This window comes from Lagenorhynchus albirostris, chromosome 12 (genome assembly GCF_949774975.1).
Source record: "Lagenorhynchus albirostris chromosome 12, mLagAlb1.1, whole genome shotgun sequence".
NCBI lineage: Eukaryota > Metazoa > Chordata > Mammalia > Artiodactyla > Delphinidae > Lagenorhynchus > Lagenorhynchus albirostris.
In genome coordinates, this window is record NC_083106.1 from 12,095,979 (window position 1) to 12,117,312 (window position 21,334).

General features: G+C 38.3%; 1 protein-coding gene across 6 annotated transcripts in view; it reads right to left on the reverse strand.

Annotated features, from left to right (window-relative positions):
* The window catches only part of SCAF8 (SR-related CTD associated factor 8), a 198,680-nt gene extending 177,615 nt beyond the window's left edge, over positions 1 to 21,065 (reverse strand). For 4 of the 6 annotated variants that reach the window (XM_060167252.1, XM_060167250.1, XM_060167251.1 and 1 more), the window contains exon 1: positions 20,530 to 21,065. In XM_060167252.1, the coding sequence (XP_060023235.1) occupies positions 20,530 to 20,559 (30 nt within the window). In that variant the 5' untranslated portion in view covers positions 20,560 to 21,065. Of the gene's footprint in view, positions 1 to 14,831; positions 14,897 to 20,525 lie in introns of all 6 variants that reach the window. The other 2 variants (XM_060167255.1, XM_060167253.1) reach the window with 2 other exon arrangements.
* Positions 21,066 to 21,334: the final 269 nt, after the last annotated feature.

Consider the following 21,334-nt stretch of genomic DNA (forward strand, 5'->3'; position numbering starts at 1 on the left):
GAAACCCCCTTCATCTAGCCAGAAGACTAGGTAAAAGGAATCGTCCACACTACTGGGGAAGCAGGGGTGAGGGAAAAAACAACTCCTCCCCCTTTTCTTCCCAGGCCCTGCTAAAGGTTAAAGGACAGCCACTGTTGCCACCCCAGCACCAAAAACGCCAAGAGAAAAGCCATCTCCAGACAGGAAAAGGGCCCCTACTATCCAAAAATACCATTTTCTTCTCTCTCTTGCCACTTCACTCTGAAGGCTAAACCTGGAGAGAAACCTGACATTTTGGCCAGAGAACAAGGAAAAGGATGCCCTGGGATCTGGAGAGAGTATGGGAACCCCAGAGAGAGATAGAGAGGAGCCCAACGTAAGTCCTGGGCTTGTCCTAAAATTGTGCCTGTGTGAAACAGACCCAAAGAAGCCCAGCAGAGGCTTTGAGAACTAATATCTATGTAAACCATTACCCAATACCTAGACAGGTGAGTGGAACATATGCTGGGCACACCTAAACAGCAAAAGAAATGCTTTGAAAACTGAACTGACACTGGAACCACCCAAAAAGGCAAGACAGAACTTGCATCCTGAACCAAACGGAGTTGAATACCTGCGAAACAAAAATCAACATTATTCAGAGGATTTTAATAAAATACTACAATACAATATTGAAAATGTCTAGCATACAAGCCAAACTTACTTGACATACCAAAACACACACACACACACACACACACACACACACACACACACACACACACACACACACACACACTCTTACTCTCTCTCTCTCTCACTGTCCTGGAAAATCTGTCCACACTGATCAAGGGAAAAAATAATCAACAGATGCCAACCCCAAAATGACACTGATGTTGGAATTACCAGTCAAGGACTTTGAAGAAGTTATAATCTTTCTAAATAAGGTAAAGGAGAAAACTCCCAAAATAAATGCAAAGATAGAAGTTTTCAGCACAGAATGAGAAACTACAAAAAAGAACCAAATGGAAATTTTAGAACTGAAAACTACAGTATCTGGAAGAAAAAGACAGTATGGCACTATATATAAGAGCTATAAAATTTCACCAGTGACTTTACACATTTTAAGAAGCAAAAGGCCATAATCATGATTATTTTTACATCAACATTTTACATGGCAGTTAAAAAAAAAATGTCCAGGAAGAGAGATTTAGTAAGGTATACTAAGAGATAGAAACCTGATATACACATTATTAATGCAGAAATATGGAAATGTCTAATGCTACATGACAAATAGAAAATATTTGCAATAACTGCAACTTCATAACTATAAGAATTAAATGCAAAAACTTCCTTGCACATATTAGTTATTCAAATATAAGCTGATTTAACTTTGATAAATTAGCTTACTAGGTTCCAAAGATAATCAGGTAACCAAATACAGCTAGAAAAATAATCTATCCAGCTTCTTCATATCTAAATTCACCTGAATGCAACAGATCTATTGTGCTCAAAGGAGCAGAATGCCAAAGCCAGATTTATGACATACATTTCTTTACTCCCATCCCCCCCAAACTTTACTTTTAACAATCTCTGCAACCCTGTATCTATAATCCTATGCCAATATTCATGGAAATAAAGAACTATTTCAAAGGAGTGGAATGTCTCACTCTGAAATAATCTCAATATAACTTGTAACTGACGTACAACAATCACCCTTGTGTACTTACTTTCAAATTTACTTTGAGAGTTAATCATAAGCACTCACGCAATAATCTTACTGAGATCAATCAAGTTTTATTTTCAAGGTAAAACCAACTAAAAACAAAACAAAATCAACTAAAAACAAATAGAACAAAAAGAACTGGGAAATACAAAGCCAAACTGAACTGATTAACAGGTCAAAGCTAGTGGGTGACTTAAATCAAACCAACATCCACTGATAAGCTACTGTAGATATGCACAATATATTAAGCCCTTCAGGGGATAAAAGATAACATAAAGCCTTTCACCTCAACTATCTAACAATCTACTGAAGTGGAAAGGAAGGGTCATAGACACATCATTACTCTAACATAGCAGATTCTTCATATTCTGAGATTTACCACTGTCAGCTTTGACAATTCACTAACGATCCCAAAGTTCTCCAAAATGTAATCACAGGTAATTTTTTGGAGATACTAATCCAAAGTGTGTATATTAAAAAGCTGGTGTATGGGGAAACAATTTACTTAACCATTAGTGACTGAGCATCTTTTTCTTCCCACACGTTCCCATACGCATTTAACAAAGGAATAACATACCAAACTAGTATTTAAAAATGGGGGATCCATGAGGACCTTAAGACTTTGCCTCATGAAAACAAGAACACGGGGCATAATTTAGTGCCAAAATAAAAAATGCTACTGGGGAAGGTATTCAGACAAATGAAATGTAATTAGAAACAACAAATAAAAGGTTTAATAAAGAAAGTGGAAGTGAAATGGACTGATTGGAAAAAGAGAGCATTCCTGTCACAGCTGTGATTCTGCTTCTACACTATTTACACATATAGCATACTCATCAATAAATCTCTTGACAAGCAGTAATTTTCACAAATGATTGGAGAAGTGGCTATTTCCTAATGGGAATGCATTAATATCTCAACAGACTGCTGTGCTTTCCTACTGGAGTATCACTAAGTACCAAAAACAAGACACAAAGATGGGAATACATAGTGTATAGCTTTGCATATAGTAAATCGTCCTATTTCATAGCATTTTCAAATATGCAATGCTTATGACAAACATATTGATAATATTTATTTATAAATATTTATAAATAACTTATTTATAAAATAGTCTTATAAAAAGTATTAAATCCACAGTTAAGAAATCTGCACAGGGCTTCCCTGGTGGCGCAGTGGTTGAGAGTCCGCCTGCCAATGCAGGGGACGCAGGTTCATGCCCTGGTCTGGGAAGATCCCACATACTGCGGAGCGGCTGGGCCCGTGAGCCATGGCCGCTGAGCCTGCGGGTCCGAAGCCTGTGCTCCGCAGCAGGAGAGGCCACAACAGTGAGAGGCCCGCGTACAGCAAAAAAAAAAAAAAAAAAAAAAAAAGAGATCTGCACAGTTGAAGGTAAAGGATTCTTAATGGTTTTTCAAAATACAAAGTGATTCAAACAGAACAGTTGTTCAGAGATTAACCTAGTAAAAATTAATCTAGCAATCTTAAAAAATGTCGTTCTACTGTACGAACAAGAGAGAACAGAGAATAATAAAAGTCAATTAAAAACTGACCATAACGGGCTTCCCTGGTGGCGTAGTGGTTGGGAGTCTGCCTCCCGATGCAGGGGACGTGGGTTCGTGCCCCGGTCCGGGAGGATCCCACATGCCACGGAGCGGCTGGCCCTGTGGGCCGTGGCCGCTGAGCCTGCGCGTTCGGAGCCTGTGCTCCGCGTACCGCAAAAAAAAAAAAAAAAAACTGACTATAACAAACCAAGTGGGGAGTTATGAAAATATGGACCAAAGTATTCGTACTAAGAATAAAAGGGGAGGGAGATGCAAGAGGGAAGAGATATGGGAACATATGTATATGTATAACTGATTCACTTTGTTATACAGCAGAAACGAACACACCATTGTAAAGCAATTATACTCCAATAAAGATGTTTTAAAAAAAATATATTTTAGAAGTGAAATGCAAAAAAAAAAAAAAAGAATAAAAGGGAAGGGAAGGACGAAAAGCGTATTTTTAAAAATAATTCATTGGATTTCATGACTGAAAAGATACAAATAAAAGAGAGACACTTATGAAAATTCCAAGTTTTCAGGTCTGAGTGTTTGGGAACACACTTTTACTACCGACATAAAGAGGAAGTCTAAAAGTAAGTTTGTAGAAGAAAGACAAATTTAGACTGGGATGATAACAATGCCATTTTATGTACACATAATACCTAGAAGATATGGGACTGCATCCCGGAAGAGAAAAGCAAAATTACAGTCTTTCCTGAAGAGCTAAGAGTTGAAGAGATGAAGAATAAAATACTGAAGACTAAATATCAGAGAGAGAATAAGTAGACCAAAAGACTAGCAGGCCTTACAGTAAAATCATTTCAGAAATACAAGCAACAAATGCAAAAACTAAAAAAAGAGATACGCAGTAGCATAATAAAGAAGAAAGATAAAAATAAATATTACGGGCTTCCCTGGTGGCGCAGTGGTTAAGAATCCACCTGCCAATGCAGGGGACATGGATTTGAGCCCTCGTCCACGAAGATCCCACACACCACAGAGCAACTAAGCCTGTGCACCACAACTACTGAGCCTGCACTCTAGAGCCTGCTCACCACAACTACTGAGCCCGTGTGCCACACCTACTGAAGCCTGTGTGCCTAGAGCCCATGCTCTGCAGCAAGAGAAGCCACTGCAATGAGAAGCCCGTGCACTGCAACGAAGAGTAGCCCCCGCTCGCCTCAACTAGAGAAAGCCCGCGCGCAGCAATGAAGACCCAATGAAGCCAAAAATAAATAAATAAATTTATATATATATAAAAAAAAATCTTTAAAAATAAATATTACTTTTCATCTCTATGGCACTGTCAACTATTAAGCACTATCATATTATACATGCTATATCACTTTTACCTTCAGAATGGCCCAGTAAGATTAGTATTTATTATTCTCATTTTACAGATATATAAACTTAGGGTAAATGACCTAACTAAATTCAAACTGGTGTTAAGCTACAGAGCCATGTCTCAAACCCAGTTCTTCTGGCTACCCCAACACTCAGTTTGCAAAAACAAAGCAAAGTCCTCCAAGTAGCATCCAACTAAACATATACAACTGAGTCACTGAGTAAGATGGTAGATGACCGTGGAGACAACCATGTAATAGCATCAACCTAACCAATAATAATAACCAAGAAGATTTAAAGACAACAGATTATGAAGCTTATATGCCTACTGATCAAGTTTTAAGAGTCTTCCAACCCTTAACAAGGAAGTTCACTTCTTCTAAAGGATTTAATTCAAATAACATTAAAACAGACCAACTCCATCTTCCTCCCCAAAGCTAAGACACATAGTATTTTGGGTTTGAGGAAAATATTACAAAACTGGTATGGTAATAGATGCTGAATGAAAAATTCCAAACACTGAAAACTCTCATTCGCTACACCCTATAGACCTACTTCTCTCTTAAGAAACAACCACGGCTAAAAGGCTGGTAGGCTACTTTGCAGAATTTTCTATATGCATCTATATGTGTGTCTGTGTGTGTATATATAAACATAAATGTGTACACATATTTATATATGATGACATATATACTTTAAATACAATCTGGTGCAAAATTATACTCGTAGTAACTATTTAAAATTGATTATCTTAAAAGTCTTGCTGGATTTAGTAGAACATTGAAATTCTTATAAATGATGACCAAAAATAATACTGGTCCAAAATACATCATGGTCCGTATTTTGTTACTGTCTGATATTCAAAAGTTTTGTTCAACTTATAAATATTTCTCCAACTTGGAAAATATGTTGAATATAATACAGCACTTTCTTTATAGCTCATACTCTCCAAAACTTTTATCCATTATTAAAATGTTACAATATGAAAATACTTTCCAGGGCAAAAGAGACATCCACAATGACAGTAAATGTTCCCAGTAGCAGCTTTAAAAAAAAACTACTTTTCTTAGTACTTTTTAGTTTTCTCTAGAAACTAAGAATATTAGAACTAGTATTCTTTAGCTTTCTAAGTACTTTATAAAATTATTTTACAATTTTATATATTAAACCACCTTCTCTGAATATTTAAAATTTTATATACACCAACTTTTTTGAATATTTCAAACCAGCCAATATTTTAAATATTTAAACCAATTCTGAGAGGTAGTCAGGGAAGGTATCACTATCCCTATTTTTAAAATGAGTAAACTGAAGCTAAGAAAAATTAATTAGAAAACTTATTCATTAGGGCTAATATTTAAGAGATCCTAAAATTTATCTTGTCTAATCACATTTTATAAATGGTAAAACAACTACCTCCTTCCTTGCCAACTGTAATCTATCACATCTTACTTTGAAAGCAACCACATTAATTTTGTAGCATTGTTGTGCCTTAAAATACCTGTACCAGGAGCTTTCTAAACAGCTGTCTATGAAAATTTAAAGAAAGCAGTTACAGAGCAGCCACCATTATTAAAATGAAAATTAGAAACATGCTAATGATACAGGCTTACAGAGTAACTGTATCCCTCTTCTACGAAGAAGGTACAAGTAAAAAAGGCTTTTTTTACTCTTCTGCAGAGGGCTGGGTTGCTAGGGAACTGCTGGCTAAGTGGGTGTTACTGTACAACGCCTCTCTGCCAAGGAGTGCGTGTTCTCCTATGGCACCTATTTTATGAGCAGGGAAGCAGCAGCCTAGTAGTTTGTTCCTCATTCTGGTCCAGGGTTAGCATAAAGTGACATTAATTTACTAAGAATCACCAATTCCCACTCCTCTTCCACCTACAACACACATGAACACTACCAAAATCTCACTCAAAAAATTATACTGAAAAAGTGAAAACAATGAACTGAGACGCAGAGAACAGAAATTTCTTCTAATTTGGCTGCTAACTATATGCCTCTCATAAACTGTGATTCTTAACAAGTTTCAGCACCTTTGGGTCTTGATTCTTCATCTATTAAATGATATACTATCACAAGTGTTTCAGGTCTAAAATTTGCAATTTCTGGAAATCAAGTTTAAGCATTAACAAGGAAGTAAACAAGAAACCCAATCATAGAACCTATAACTACAAATGCTTACCATGAGTGTAATGGTCTTTAGCTACCCCATTCTAAAATCAAAGAGAACAGAAATGATTCTCTATGAGAGAAAACAAAATGTATAAACAAACACGTACATATATAAAAATAAGTCTTCAGTTTAAATTTTCCCAGGAATCCAAACAACCACCTTTCTTTGATTTCAGTTCTTTCCTATGTTTTTTGTAACATTAAAATAAAAAGATGTGAATTTTACCTCCTCTTAATTTTAGAGTTACTAAATAACTGATAAGCAATCTATTAACAGTGAAATGGCCAAAATGAGAACAAGAGAAAGAATAATTAATTTGTCAATCCTCTTCATTACAAACCATATTAGCTGGAATTTCTCAAATAAATATGGATTCTATTTCTAAAAATACAGTATTTAAATTCACCACAATTCCATGTTCACAATAAATTGGTTATTGCAGACAGAGTTATGATAAAAAACTACGTGACCAAGAGGAGCTAAGAAAACACTCAATGATACAAGTCGGCTCAATGTTATGGAATTCTAATAAAGTTTCATTAAACAAAATTTAAATCTTTAATTTTATTCATAGACCATGCAATTTACTACTTAACTTTTAATTGCATATAAGAACATCTGGTTGTATAAACAGAATTTAAAATCAGGCAAATTCCAAGCAGAGTTGCTTTAAAATGTCCTTACATTCACAAATACAATATGACAGAAAGGGTCAATCCTTATCTAAAACAACAAAGAAAAAAAAAAAACTGAGTAAGATAAAAGATTCTAAAAGATTTTGCCCCAAGCCTTTTTCTCTTCTTTTTCTACATCATCTCCCCCTAATCTCCATCTCTAGCCTATTCTCTAAGTGCTTGACCTATATCCAGCTGGTCATCTCCACCTTGATGTCCCATAGACACCAAATCTTCAAGATGCTCAAAACTACAACTGTATTCAACAAACTAGTTACACTGTCTTTGGGTGGTTGAGATATGGGTGATTTCAATCCTCCTTCCATACTCTTTTATTCTAGGTGGGAAAAATGATCCCTCATCCAACCCACCAAATTATCTTCCTCCTCTAGTGCTTTGCTCCTCCTGATCTGCCCTATTAATGGTTGGTACCATATCATTTTATCTACACCGTCACTCAGCCAAAGCCCTGTGGCACCACCCTCTTCCTTATATCCAGCTCCCTATTATTACTAAATTTATTTTGCATTCATCTAGTCATCTCTTCCCCATTATTACTGTAGTTGAGCTCATCTTCTCTATAGTAATTTAACCTTCCTTCCCTCAATCTCACCCCTCATTGACCTGCCCTGTTCTGCAAAGATATTAATCATCATTCTAAAATACAAATTTAAAACTTGTGCTTTTATTAAAAACCCTTCAGAATCTCCATTCCCTTCTGATTAAAAATGCGGTCTTGTGCATAGTACACAAAGACCCTTCATCAGAAGACCCTTGCCTAACCCTCCAGCAGTCCTCCCAACCACCTCCCCTACCCAAAGCTGCCATTTCCTTGAAAATGATCTCTAGCCTTTGCCTTACACAATGTCTCCTCCATCATACTGTGTACAACATGATATACACAGAAGAGTATACACATACTGTTTATAAACTGTCTACACCACTACTCTGTATCATAGTATTCATGTCACGTTACGTTCTTACCCTTTGTGGTAGTCCATTCCCAACCCCACCCCTATTAAAATATGAGCTGTCTGAGAAAAAGGACACAGGTATCTGATTAACCTGGTAACCACTCTGCAGAATACAATGCCTGCTAGATGGCAAATACACATAAATAACAAGGCTCAAAGGACCAGCCACTACTTTCCAGCATTCCTTCCAACCACTAGTTGCTATTACATTAGAACCTTTGCGGGTTATTATTGCATTCTAGCAATTTGAAAACTGTAATATAGTTAAAATAGAATGAAAAAATTGTCTGACAAGCTTGAGGGACTAGCAAAATAAAGGAAGCACTCAGAATTATTTGGAACGACTCTCTGTTAACAGCTCTAAGATGCCTGAGATATCTAATCCTTTGATTTTGCAAATGAATCAAAGTAGTGACTGGGAAATTTTGTACTAGGAATGATGTGGCAGCCTCTGGCCTATTCCTTTGGGATATCAATCCTCTTCAGCTAAGTTGGTCACAACCCTTGTTCTTGTAATTGCCACCAAAGCAGAGAGAGGCCTCTAAAAGAGGTTCTGAGTTCTCTGACAAAATGGGAACAAGAATTTGGAAAATTCTGCCCAATAAGAGGAACTGCTATAAAAATAAAAACCACTTTTCTTGGTGTAGAAAAAACAAAGCCAAACATGTTAATAATCCTTACAAAAGCAGTCACTCGTATTTCAATAAAGCATTGGGGGGGGGGCACTAACTGGTTTATTAAATGCTTACAGAAAAACTACCCAAAGCTATAAGTCATTTCAGCAACTAACATACAACATGGTAAAAACTCATTTTGATGATTTTTATTCAAAGCCAGGCAAAAGATAGATAACCTGCACATAGTTTTTAAGCTTTTATTAGGTAAATGCATATTAGCATTATCAGGAGACTTTCTCCCTATTTCAAGAAAACTACACAAGCAACTACTTTCACAGTGGTCCTTAACTTTGGGCAATACTTTAAAAAACATTCTTGGACTTCCCTGGTGGCGCAGTGGTTAAGAATCTGCCTGCCGATGCAGGGAACACAGGTTCGATTCCTGGTCCAGGAAGATCCCACATGCCACAGAGCAACTAAGCCCGTGCAACAGAACTACTGAAGCCCACACGCCTAGAGCACATGCTCCGCAACGAGAAGCCACCGCAAATGAGAAGCCTGCGCATCACAATCAACAAAGAGTAGCCCCTGCTCGCCACAACTAGAGAAAGCCCAAGCACAGCAACAAAGAACCAACGCAGCCAAAAATAATTAATAAACAAATAAATTAAAAAATTTTTTCATTCATTCATTAAAGCAGTAAAGGAAGATTAGCTGATTTACTGTTATGTACACTGTTGAACAGCTTTTTAAGGATCTGTAATACATGTGTACTCATCACTAAATTAGGTCTGGGTTCTGTGCCCAATAAATGAGGTTTCTCTTCTCTTCCTTTAGTGAGTTAGTGTAGCTACACAATGAAAGCATCATGACTGGGAGACAGGAAGAAATGAACAAAGCTTTTAAAAGTTTGCTCCCTTTGCTGCATTTTTTATCAAGTTTTCAAGAAAGAATGCTCGCTCTGCAATTAATACGAAAAAAACTTTTAGTCCATCAGAAGTCACTAAATGTGGAAAAACAAGAAACGTTCATTTCCAGTACACACCCACACAAAAAAACTGAATGTAAACTCCAAGAGGACAGAGGTTTTATGTGTGGGTGTGTTTTGTACACTTAAATCTCTAGAGCCTAGAACAGTGTCTGCACATCTGCACATGGTGGTAGGTGCTCAAAAAACATGTTGAATAAATATTTTCACTAAGGCAGCTTTTAAAGTTATTTTGTTTCTGTTTTTGATGTTAAAAAGGCTTATAAAGCCTATAAAAGAATATATCTTCCTGCTCAATTATAATTCTGATTTGCAAGTAGCATGCTATTAACCAAGTTCTTAGGTTTCAGAGTGCAGTAAGGCCATAAGTGTATGGCCCATGGCCTATTTTTGTAGGCCCTCAAGCCAAGAATGGTCTTGCATTTTAAAAGAACTGTGAGAAACCAACAAGATTATGCAAAAGAGACATAAGCGGCCCACAAAACCTAATATTTACCATCTGGCCCTCTACAGAAACCGTGAATGGAGTTTCCATTCAAAAGAGAATGAAAGTTTTTTGAATATGTACTTTCACCTATGAACTGAATCTCTGCTACTAGAAACATATTTTTCACCTAAGACCTTCTCCATATCTAAACCTCTAAATTTTGGTTTATTTGATTTGAAGAATACTAAGGAAATGGTTTTTTGTTTCATTTCTCTTTTTTTTCACCAGAGCATAAGTGGTTATAATGCTGAGACTAATAAGAAGTAAAGGAGGATTAAAGTTAATTTATGTTTAATATTTTACATACTAAAACATTACAAAAACGGATGGAGGAAAAAACAAAGGAATACAAACAGAGAAAAAAAAGCCAAATTATATTTCAAAAGAATAGCAAGTACATTAAGGGAGAAAAAACTAACAAAGCAATCTTTGAACACTGCATTTTGACTATATATCCTCAGGCTAAAAAAGATGAACTATAAACAAATACTAAATTCTAGTTAATAGGTTTGTTTTCAGACCTATGGTTTAGAATTCTGCAACTACTTTCTGCATATTTTAGGACTGATAAAACAATAAGTAATTTTAGGATTGATAAAACAGTAAGTAAATATATTGTGGATAATGGGAACTAGTTTTCTCACTGTCAGAGAAAGGAACTACAGATTTGCAAAAGGGAAAGGCCAGAATGAACCCTACAGTGCTAGACTGTTATTGGAGATAGGATGAACTCATGGCTTTTTAGATAGGCAGATGGATAAACAACAAAAATGTGTGTGTGTGTGTGTGTGTGTGTGTGTATATATATATATACACACACACACACACACACACACACACACACACACACACACACACACACACACACACACACACACACATAAGCATGTTCAGACATATACCCAATTTCTAGCTCAATCTGTTAACAGATAACCACCAGAAGAAACTAGGGTTCCTCAGAGAAATGGCTGATTCCAGAGCTGGGGTGGGAATATCTTATACAAGAAAGTAAGTACTCAAAAACTGATAAGCACATGTCACAATGACACAGGTGCCAGCCTGAAGGAGCCCTGACATCAAAACACCCCAATGAATAAGAAAAGAATCCTTGAGTTCATACCGATATGCATAAATACATAAATGGGGAGAAGGAAAAGCTCTTATGCACTGCCAATAATAAACGAACAACAGACTTAGAAAATCTGACAACCATCTTAGTCCTGATTCAGGCAAGAACTAACTGGATGCTAAAAAAAGAAGAGTGAAGTTTGATGTTAGGACTCCGTGCTTCCACTGCAGGGGGCACAGGTTCGATCCCTGGTTGGGGAATTAAGACTCTGCAAGCCGCATGGAGTGGCCAAAAATAAATTAATTAATTTTTAGAAAAGATATCTGTCACAAGGGAAAAACAGTAATTTTACAATGGAGAAACCTTGCAGAAAAAAGTTAACCTCCCTACTAATGGGATAAATAGACATCATGTGCTTCCTGAGGACAAAATATTACTTCTGGATTATTCCTGCTAAAGAAGCATAACCTTAAACTAATCATAAAGCAACAGCAGACAAATCCATATTGAGGGAATTCTAAAAATAACTGGCCTATTCTCATCAATCATCAAAGGTCACAAAAGACAAAGTAATAACCAACTGCTCCAGATTAAAGGACACTAGACAGACATGACAAGTGAATGCAAGGTGTGATGTAGGATTTAGATTTACTCCTTTTATTCAGGACGTTACTGGTACAGACAGTGAAATCTGAAGGTCTGCAGACAACTGCATTATATCAATATTAATTTCCTGATTTTGGTAACTGTACTATGGTTACATAAGAGAATGTCCTTGTTTTCAGAAAAGACAGTTATATTTAGAAGTAAAAGGCATTAATTGCAGTTTACTCTCCAAACGTTCAGAAAAAAAGTTTACATGTGTCGTTCATGTGTATGTCAAGAGAGAAAGAGAATAGGAAAGCAAATATGATTAAATTAACTAGATAGAGGAATCAGGATGAAATGTACATAAAAATTATCACTCTTTCAACTTTTCTGTAAACCTGAAGTCGTAAAAATAAAGTATAAAAAGGGGAAAAATAGTTAATTTATATTTGGACATTATACCAGCAAAAAGAATTGTGAAAAATCGAGTGATGGTTCTCCTTTACATCTCAACCAGGAGTTGAGAGCCGGCCCTTCCAGTCTCAGCTCTAACACAAAGCTGCTTTTCCTCGGTAAAATCACAATGGCAGGCCTCAGTTCCCTTGTTTGTAAAATGAAGACAGCACCTATCCTACTTTTCTCACAAATTAACCCTAAAGATCCACAGAAACATAATAATGGTTGCGGAAAAGAGGTGCATAAAACACCATATATTATAAAGTGGCTCACTTTTAACAATGTTTGGTAAACAAAAAATACTTCAAAATTACACAAGCCAGACGTTTTTTTCACCATAGCAAGCAGCTGTTTTAGAAACTAGACATTTGCTATGTGTTTTGGTTTGCAAAAAATTTAACTTATTCAACATTCTTCTTACCATTTCAATAAATTCAAATACCTGTATCATTTTTTTTAACCATAAAACTTTACAGTATCAAAAACATTACTAAAGAAAATCATTAACCAGGACTCTGTCAACCTTTTTTAAAAAATTAAGATATAGCTGACATACAGCTTGTATTAGTTTCAGGGCTACTGGTCAATCTTTCAGATACTGTGACCCAGATTAAAAAGATTATATCATTTCCCAAGTTCCCAAGATCATAAAATACATGATCCAAACTTTTCATCCTTCACTCACAAGCCCCAAGGAATTAAATCAAATTCAGAAAATTAGTGTTTATAGAAGAGAGAAAAAGAGAGACACCAAATTTTTTTCATGCACTCAAATCAAGGGAAAGTTTGTTTCAAAAATAAAAATATTCCTTAATTTATCCTGCCAAACTCATAAGGGTTTGGTCACCACTTAAAAGTATTTTTTAATTGTTTACACATGGAGACTAATTAATATCTCACTCACAAAAGAAAACATCCTTAAAACTGTGTTCTCTAAAAACAGTTATGATTCCAAAATGCCAAATGGAGATTTAATACGACAATTTAGTTTAAAATAAAATAGCGTAGCTTGTCTTATTTCCCCGTTGTTGAAAATATAAGATCACATTCTTGTTTAAGAAGTCTACTTGCTCAATCCCACGCAGTTCCTGGCAAAGAAGCAAGCCCAGAGTCAGTAACGCCTGCCCAGCCTCACTAGCTCTGCAGCAAGGTCATTGCACACAAAGCTGATGAGGTGAAAGAAAAAGGATTACAAGAACATAAGCTCAAAGAGGGTATGCTTTTCGCTTGTCTTGTTTACAACTGTATCCCAGCAGACAGAAAAACGGCTGGTGTATGGTAAGCATTCATTAAGTACTGGTTAAATGAATAAACGAATGAAATCCTAAGTCTTTATAAAGTATACTAGTCAGTCTTTATAAAGTATACTAAGTTGCAGAATTATTTTAAAAACAAATTTGGCATACATTAAATTAATAGCCACAAATGTCTTTTAAAAACATGAACAATAATCTATATTCCCCATTCTGACTAAATAGAGTAGTGTCAAAGTTCCTAACGTATTTCCTGACCTACAGTAGATACCGTAACATATTTACATACCCTTCCTTGACTTTAAAATATGGTGTATCAGAAACTGGCAAAGCAGAATTACAAAGACGAAATAAATGCATAAAATCAGAATCAGAAAGATCAAATGCATCATGTTTACCATCAAACTTAAGATAGAACTAACTCAGACAAGGAATCAGAAGCTACAGAAACATTTCTCACCAGCATTTATTTCTCATAATAGTACCGCTAACAAAATCTGCTCCTCTATAATTAGAAAATCAAAAATTTGATTGTCTTGTTTTTCCATTACTACACAACATCTGTCAATGATCTGTTGTCATCTTATAGTTTGAAGAACTTCCTCAAAATATAAGATGTATTTTACTTCCTACCACCAAATTCAGAGATTTGCAATTTACTCACATTATATACATAAGTAATATTTCTTATACAAAAAACTATACGGAGCAGAATGCAAGTAAATGCACAAGAGTTTAGATATGATTTATACTCACTACTAAGCACAGTAACTTTTTTTTCACTTAACCTATTTTTTGTGAAAAATTCAACTTATTCCCTACATGTTCTCTTTCAGATTACCAACATACTCTAAGTGACAAACTTTATTCTGCTTCCCAAGTACTTCCCATATAATCAAGACATCATTTCACTACCAATTTAACCCTAAGTATTTTCCAAAGGGCCTGCCTTATGTGGGTCATAATCATCTTACTATGCTTCTTGTGTCCATGCTGCTGGAAAAGCAGTCTGTACAAGCAGGAGTAGAGAGGCACAATCCTGAGAGAGAGGAGTAGAGAAAGATGTTGAGAAAACAAAACCAGATAAAATGAGCTCACTTTAAGAGCTCAGGAGCTCAGCCACTGTTCAAGGTCAAGATTGATTACATTCTCTCAAACCATTTTGAGTTAGTTGTTGTCCAATAACAGGAAAACTGGCCCAGAAGAAATACCTAAAATTCCATGTACAAGCAGCAATACCAGCACTAATTCTAAGCCAACTATACTTCTAAAAAAATGGAGCAAGTGATCATAAAATATGACTATTTAGAAGACTGGGGAATACAGATGTCCCCTAAATGCCAATCAAAATTACTGTAACAAACTCAATGCTAGCCTAAAGTAGAACGGCTGAACTATATATATCTTATGAATTTCAATGTTGCCAAAAAATTTTTATATTTAATCCTGAATGACTGAAACACTCTCAGAGTCCCCAAAATCATTATTATCAGTCTCAATTATCCTTGTATTCTAAATTTTTTAAATTAGATAAAAACACAACTTTTACCATATGTTGTTTTAAAATGAAAAACAAAGCAAAAAGGATTTGAAAATAGCATAATTACACAATACAAAATTTAGGATGGATTAAATCTAACTGGAACTTTCAATGGAATAGTCCCCTTCCCACTATCCCCTCTTAGTAAGAAGTGAAAATCATAAACAAATCAGAGTTTTGATTTTAAATTTCCCATCTAAACTCCTATACGCCTACAATGCCATAAAATGACCTTCAAAATAATGCTTATACATACTAAGTCCTCCAAAACATTAATTTCATATTTAGTGAAAGAATCTCCCAACTAATAGGGAACCTAAAAATCTCAAATCAATCATTTATTTCACAGAGGAGAAAACCAAATGTCCAGAAATGTTAACTGCCTTGGTCCAGGCCATTCAGCTACCTACTATACCATCAAGCTATCCATTCAAGAAATCTTTATTTAGCATATACTATGTACTAAGGCACTATGCTATGTACCAAGGATATGAAGCAATAAAGATACGTGGTCACTGTCCTCATGTAATTTATAATATGGTGGGAAAGATTACTGCTAACTACTTAAAATTGTAGTTATCACTAGAAGGAAAAGCACAGTGTTTTAAGACAGTTTAACAGGGGACCTAAATCAGTGATTCTCAACCATGGTCGATTTTGCCCCCCAAGGGGCATTTGGTAGTATCTGGAGACATTCCTGGTTGTCACAATGGGGGAGCTAGTGGGTAGAGGCCAGGGTTGCTGCTAAACATCCTGTAATGCACAGGACAGCTCCTCACAACATATAATTATCCAGCCCAAAACATCAATAGGGCCCAGGCTGAGAAAACTTGACCTAAACCACTGGGGGCACGGAGGGGTTAGTGAAGGCTTCCTTCCTTTATAACACCAAGACTGCTACGTCTTTAAGGGATTTTCACAAGGTAGAAACAAAAAAGATAGACTAATTGTTATAATTAAAACTCCCACTGGGGCTTCCCTGGTGGCCCAGTGGTTGAGAGTCCGCCTGCCAATGCAGGGGACACGGGTTCGTGCCCCGGTCCGGGAAGATCCCACATGCCGCAGGGCGGCTAGGCCTGTGAGCCATGGCCGTTGAGCCTGCGCGTCTGGAGCCTGTGCTCCGCAAGGGGAGAGGCCACAACAGTGAAAGGCCCGTGTACCGCAAAAAAAAAAAAAAAAAGACTAATTAAAACTCCCACTGGAAAATCAAAACAGGAGAGAAAAAGGAGAGAGAGACTTCCCCCATACATGAAAAAGAAAAGAAAAAGGCAACGTTTTATAGCTACTTCACATAAATTCCCTTTCCTGAACCACAAGGGGAAAATATAAAAACAAATTTCACATGCTTTTATTATTCCCGTTACCTTTCCCACTGTTCTCTACCAAACCATGCCTACTACTAGATATCGGTGGAAAGACTGTATTAAAAGTCCTGTAGTTAACCAAATGAACACTCTGGATACAAACTTGGAAATGGAATAAAATGAAGATGGGATTTCACTATTGATGTGAAAGACAAGGCACAGAAGAGGAAAATGTACTGGGTGTTAAAGTGACTCTGGAAAGGGCTACATCCTGAAACAAAGAGTAAGCTATCGGACTAACCAAAGGATCCTAAGAACAAAAGACACTAAGAATTTAGATATCCTAAAGATGAGTAAAGAATTTAAGAACCAAGGTAAATTCAAAAATTAAACTGCAATAGTTCTCCTGATACATGCATAACAGATTCTTATAATGCATAAGAGATTCTTATATTTTCCACATATTATTTTAAGAGTTCCTGTATTACTAAAATGCCCTCTCCAATTAAGTTATAATTTTCTAAGGAAAGGGTCCTGTATTGCTATTCTCTTTTCCCTCTTTTCAAAAACAAAAACCCTACCACAATAACCTCCATACAGGAGGAGTCTTACGGACAGAGTACAAATATGTAGCTCACATAAAATTGCTGCATTCCAGTAATCAACTGTGGTCCTAACGTAATCCACAGATTTAAACAGATAAAGATGAGACCCTTTCCACTGAGGTGAGAACTCTAAACCATCATAACAAATAAATGCCACCATCTTTGAGCAGCAGTAACTACAATACCTTGTAATGATGATAATTCTTCTGGAATTAACCGCTCAGGTCAAGCACTGACCGTTAGGGAATCTTATATTCCATCCTGGACAAATTTTCTTTCATCATTTCAGAACTGACATTAGTTCTGAAAACTTTTATCACAAGGATGATGCTTAACTGGAAATTAAAGTTTTCCCACAAAACTAGCACAATGAGCACTTAAATATCAGTTCTTGAGCCTCAATCTCATTTAACTCATGATACGTACGAGGGATTTACCACGTAAAGGATCTTCTGACAGTGCATTTGAAAACGGGGTAGGGAGGCACAAAGCCCCTTTGAGAAAAGGGTTGGGGGGGTGGAGGGAGGCAGGGAAGCAGACACGCCATCATGACTCGGACATATCCTGCAGAAGACCCCACACGTTCAGACTGAGACTTAGCCACTATCTGCAGATTAAAAGCCTACATTCTGAACTTTAAAATCTCTGGCACATTCCTGTTTTCAAGCCAAGATCTGCTTGCTTGTCTTTTTTTTTAATCTTGAAAAACCTGATAATTAGCAAGTTATAAAAGCTAAGCATTTCTTATTTTAAACATTATACATATAGAGCTAAATTGTGGTGCCTTATCAAGCAAATGGCACTTCTTGACAATTCAGTGCTTCAAAGATACCTTTAAACTTGCCAGAGAAAGTTCTGTTGGGTTCAGCCCAAGGATAGATGCCTTTAAAAGCCAAATTCACTGCAAGTAAACATTCTAAAACATCCTTTTCTCCTAATCCTGTAACTCAGATTCCTTTTTCATTTTTGCACTTTGCAACGTGATTTAATGGAAAAACGTCATTACTGAACTATTTCCCACTATATACTTCCTTGCAACAACAAACTTTTACTACATCAGCAAGTGTTATAGATATTCACAGAAACTATATTCAGAAATCAGAAAAAAACAGGATGATGTACTTTCAGTTTAAAGCAAAAAAAAAGTATATTCTTCTGAATCTCCTTCAAAATCTATTGCCCTTCCTCAATTCTATGACTGTTAACTGCTACAATTTTTAAGTCAACCCCATTTTCAAATATGGTGAAGTGCGAACGTATTAGTAAATAGGAAGTTAAAAGATGTTTTAAGGTCTCTGAAATACGTAAGGGGAAAAGAGAGAGTGCTACATAAACTAAAATGAGAATACTACCACAAATCTCAAGTTCTTATGAAGATTAGCTGAGAGAAGAGTTGAAGCATCAAGCCAGCCATTTAAATGTTAGACTCCTTACCCTTAACATCAATGCTAAAATGAAAAACCAATTGTTAACACCTGTAATCCACCACCCTTTACAGTGACCAACCACAGTGTACTAACCACTTGTTTGTATCTACCACATGGCAGGGAGGGCTGGGAATGGAGGACGATACATATTAGGAACCCCCAAGATAAACAGGAGAGGCACCCAACAAAAAGGCGTAGGGTAAACAAATAATGGCAAGGAAATAAGAGAAAGGATATTTTTTATAATTAAAAAAAAACACTTTAACATTCTCTTAGTGCTATAGCACCACATGTAGCAAATAAAAAGGCTACAGACCTGTTGTTTTTCCCCCCTGCAGAGCCATGAAACTATTAGCAATAAACTGGAACATATAGTATTCTTACTTTTTATTCCAGATTTTAAGGACAAGAGTATTGTGGGGTGGAACCAAATTTTATAATCTGACCCAAATTATCAGCTATAAATCCATAAAAAAATGGAAAAGATTCCCAAGTCTACTGCTCTAATTTGTATCAAGAAGCGGTTAAAAAAAAAAAGAAAATCCAGTATTGAAAAAGAAAATCCTTTCCAAAAAAAATGCTTGCTTTCATGTAACTGTGTCACTGCTATCTAGTCTAATATGGAGAGTTTAATTCACATATTATCTAACTTTTAGCCTCTTTGCTAAGTTTCCAAAACGTCAATTCTAGGGAGGGAGGGAGAAAAGAGGGACGGTGGGAGGGAGGAGGAAACGAGTTTTCTCCTTTTGGAAAACAAAATTGTAAAACAGCTTTTTAAAGTATTGCCCTGTTCAGAATATCACTATTATACTACTGAATGGAGTATTAGCACTTCCACATGAAAAGTTCATAAAATTTATATAAATTTAGTTAACATCACATTAAAATATTGTTAAATAAGTCATACAGGTAAGGATAACTCTGGTTGTGTAGATATGTACTTGTTAAATGCTTGTTTAATGTTAGCATTAAGGTCTAGTCCTACCGGAGTTTTAAAAGATTTTAAAATATTTTATCAAAACTTGTCTCCCTTCAGACTAGTGAACTCAACTAAACAGTGAAAACTGGACACCTGCTTGTTAAAAATCTAGCCCGATATACGACACGTGAAGGAGCCCGTGGGAAATGCTTCTCCAGCATCTTCCCTCTGCATGCACAACTCACCCTGCCTGTCTTTATGTCGGATGATGAGAACGGGGGGGGGAGTAAGAATAGGAGAAATTGCAGAATAATCTCGCCTCCCGATCAACCATGCCCTTAGCTTAAGTCCCTAGTTGGCAGGTTACCTAGCCAACAATATCTCAATTATAAACAAACACTACTTGCAAGGTGACCACAGGTTATCACCCCTGTAGGTGCTCTGCCTGCACTACCCCCGATCACGGCCTGCCCGGGAAAGGTCTGGGCGGTGATGCCCGGCCTCCAGTTAAAATCCCGCAGGCCCAGGAAAGAGATGGGCGGGCCAGGCATCGGCGGAACTGACCCGGAGAGACCTGCCGTAAGCCTCCGGGGGAGGGCCCAAGCGGGCCTTCCCTCCAGCCCCGCAGCCACTCAGTACTCTGCTGGAGACACCGGAACCTCCCTCCGCCCCGGGGCGGCCCTCTTCCAGCCCTCCGCCCACGGAATCGGGGGAGGGGCGCCGGGGCAGAGAAACACCCCTCCCCCACGGCCACAGCTAGGCCGCCACTCGCCCCACCCTGAAAAGCACTGCGGGCCAGTGCCCACCCTCCCGCAGTGGCCTCGTTCCGGGTTGGGGGGAGCGTGGGTAGGAGGGGAGGCTAAAGTACAATACCAACCTCGCTATTGAAGGTTTTCACAGCCTCCATGTTGTCGGTGCGGAGGCTCGGAGCCCGGCGGCGGAAGAGGCGGCGGCCACTGCACTGGGTGGGGAGAGCGAGACGGGGGCGGCAACGCGGCTGCGAGGAGGGGGCGCCGGCGGGAGGCCGGGCCGCTGCGACCCCGGGCAGGAGGGGAAGGGCAAGCACCGGCAGGGAAAGGTTCCCTTAGGGGCAGCGAGGCCCCGGCATGGCCGCTAGGGCGGGCGGAGCGCTGGTCCGGGAAACAGAGGCGCTGCCGGGGCTGGTTGGCAGCGGGCGGGGGAGGGGCTGGGCGCCTTCTCTTCTCCGCCCCGCTCGGTCTCGGGCTTCCACCCCCTAGCCCGGTCCCCTACACTCTCCACCCCCTTCTTCCTCTTCCTCCGACAGGCTCCTGTTTCACCTCCCCGCCGCTCGGGCCGTAGGAACCAGCAGCGCACGGCGAAGACGGAGGAGGAAGCGCTGGCAGCAGCGGCTGCGGCATCCAATATGGCGGACACGAGTCGGGCCGCGCAGCTCGGAGATCCGCGGCGCCTGCCAGCGCTCCCCCTGGCGACGGGACCGCGCAGGCCCGGGCCGCCGCGCGGAACCATCGAGCACGCGCGGGCCAGAGCGTCGCCGCCAGGAGGCCCCGCTCATCTCGGCTCCCGGGGTCCCTGCCCCTCACCCGCACCCCACCTCCTCGCCGCTGCGGGAGCGAGTGCTGCTGCCTCTTGGAGCGCCCTTGGGGCCACTGCAAAGCATTGCTCTAAGAAAATGCCAAATGTCCCTCCAGCAAGTTTAGGCA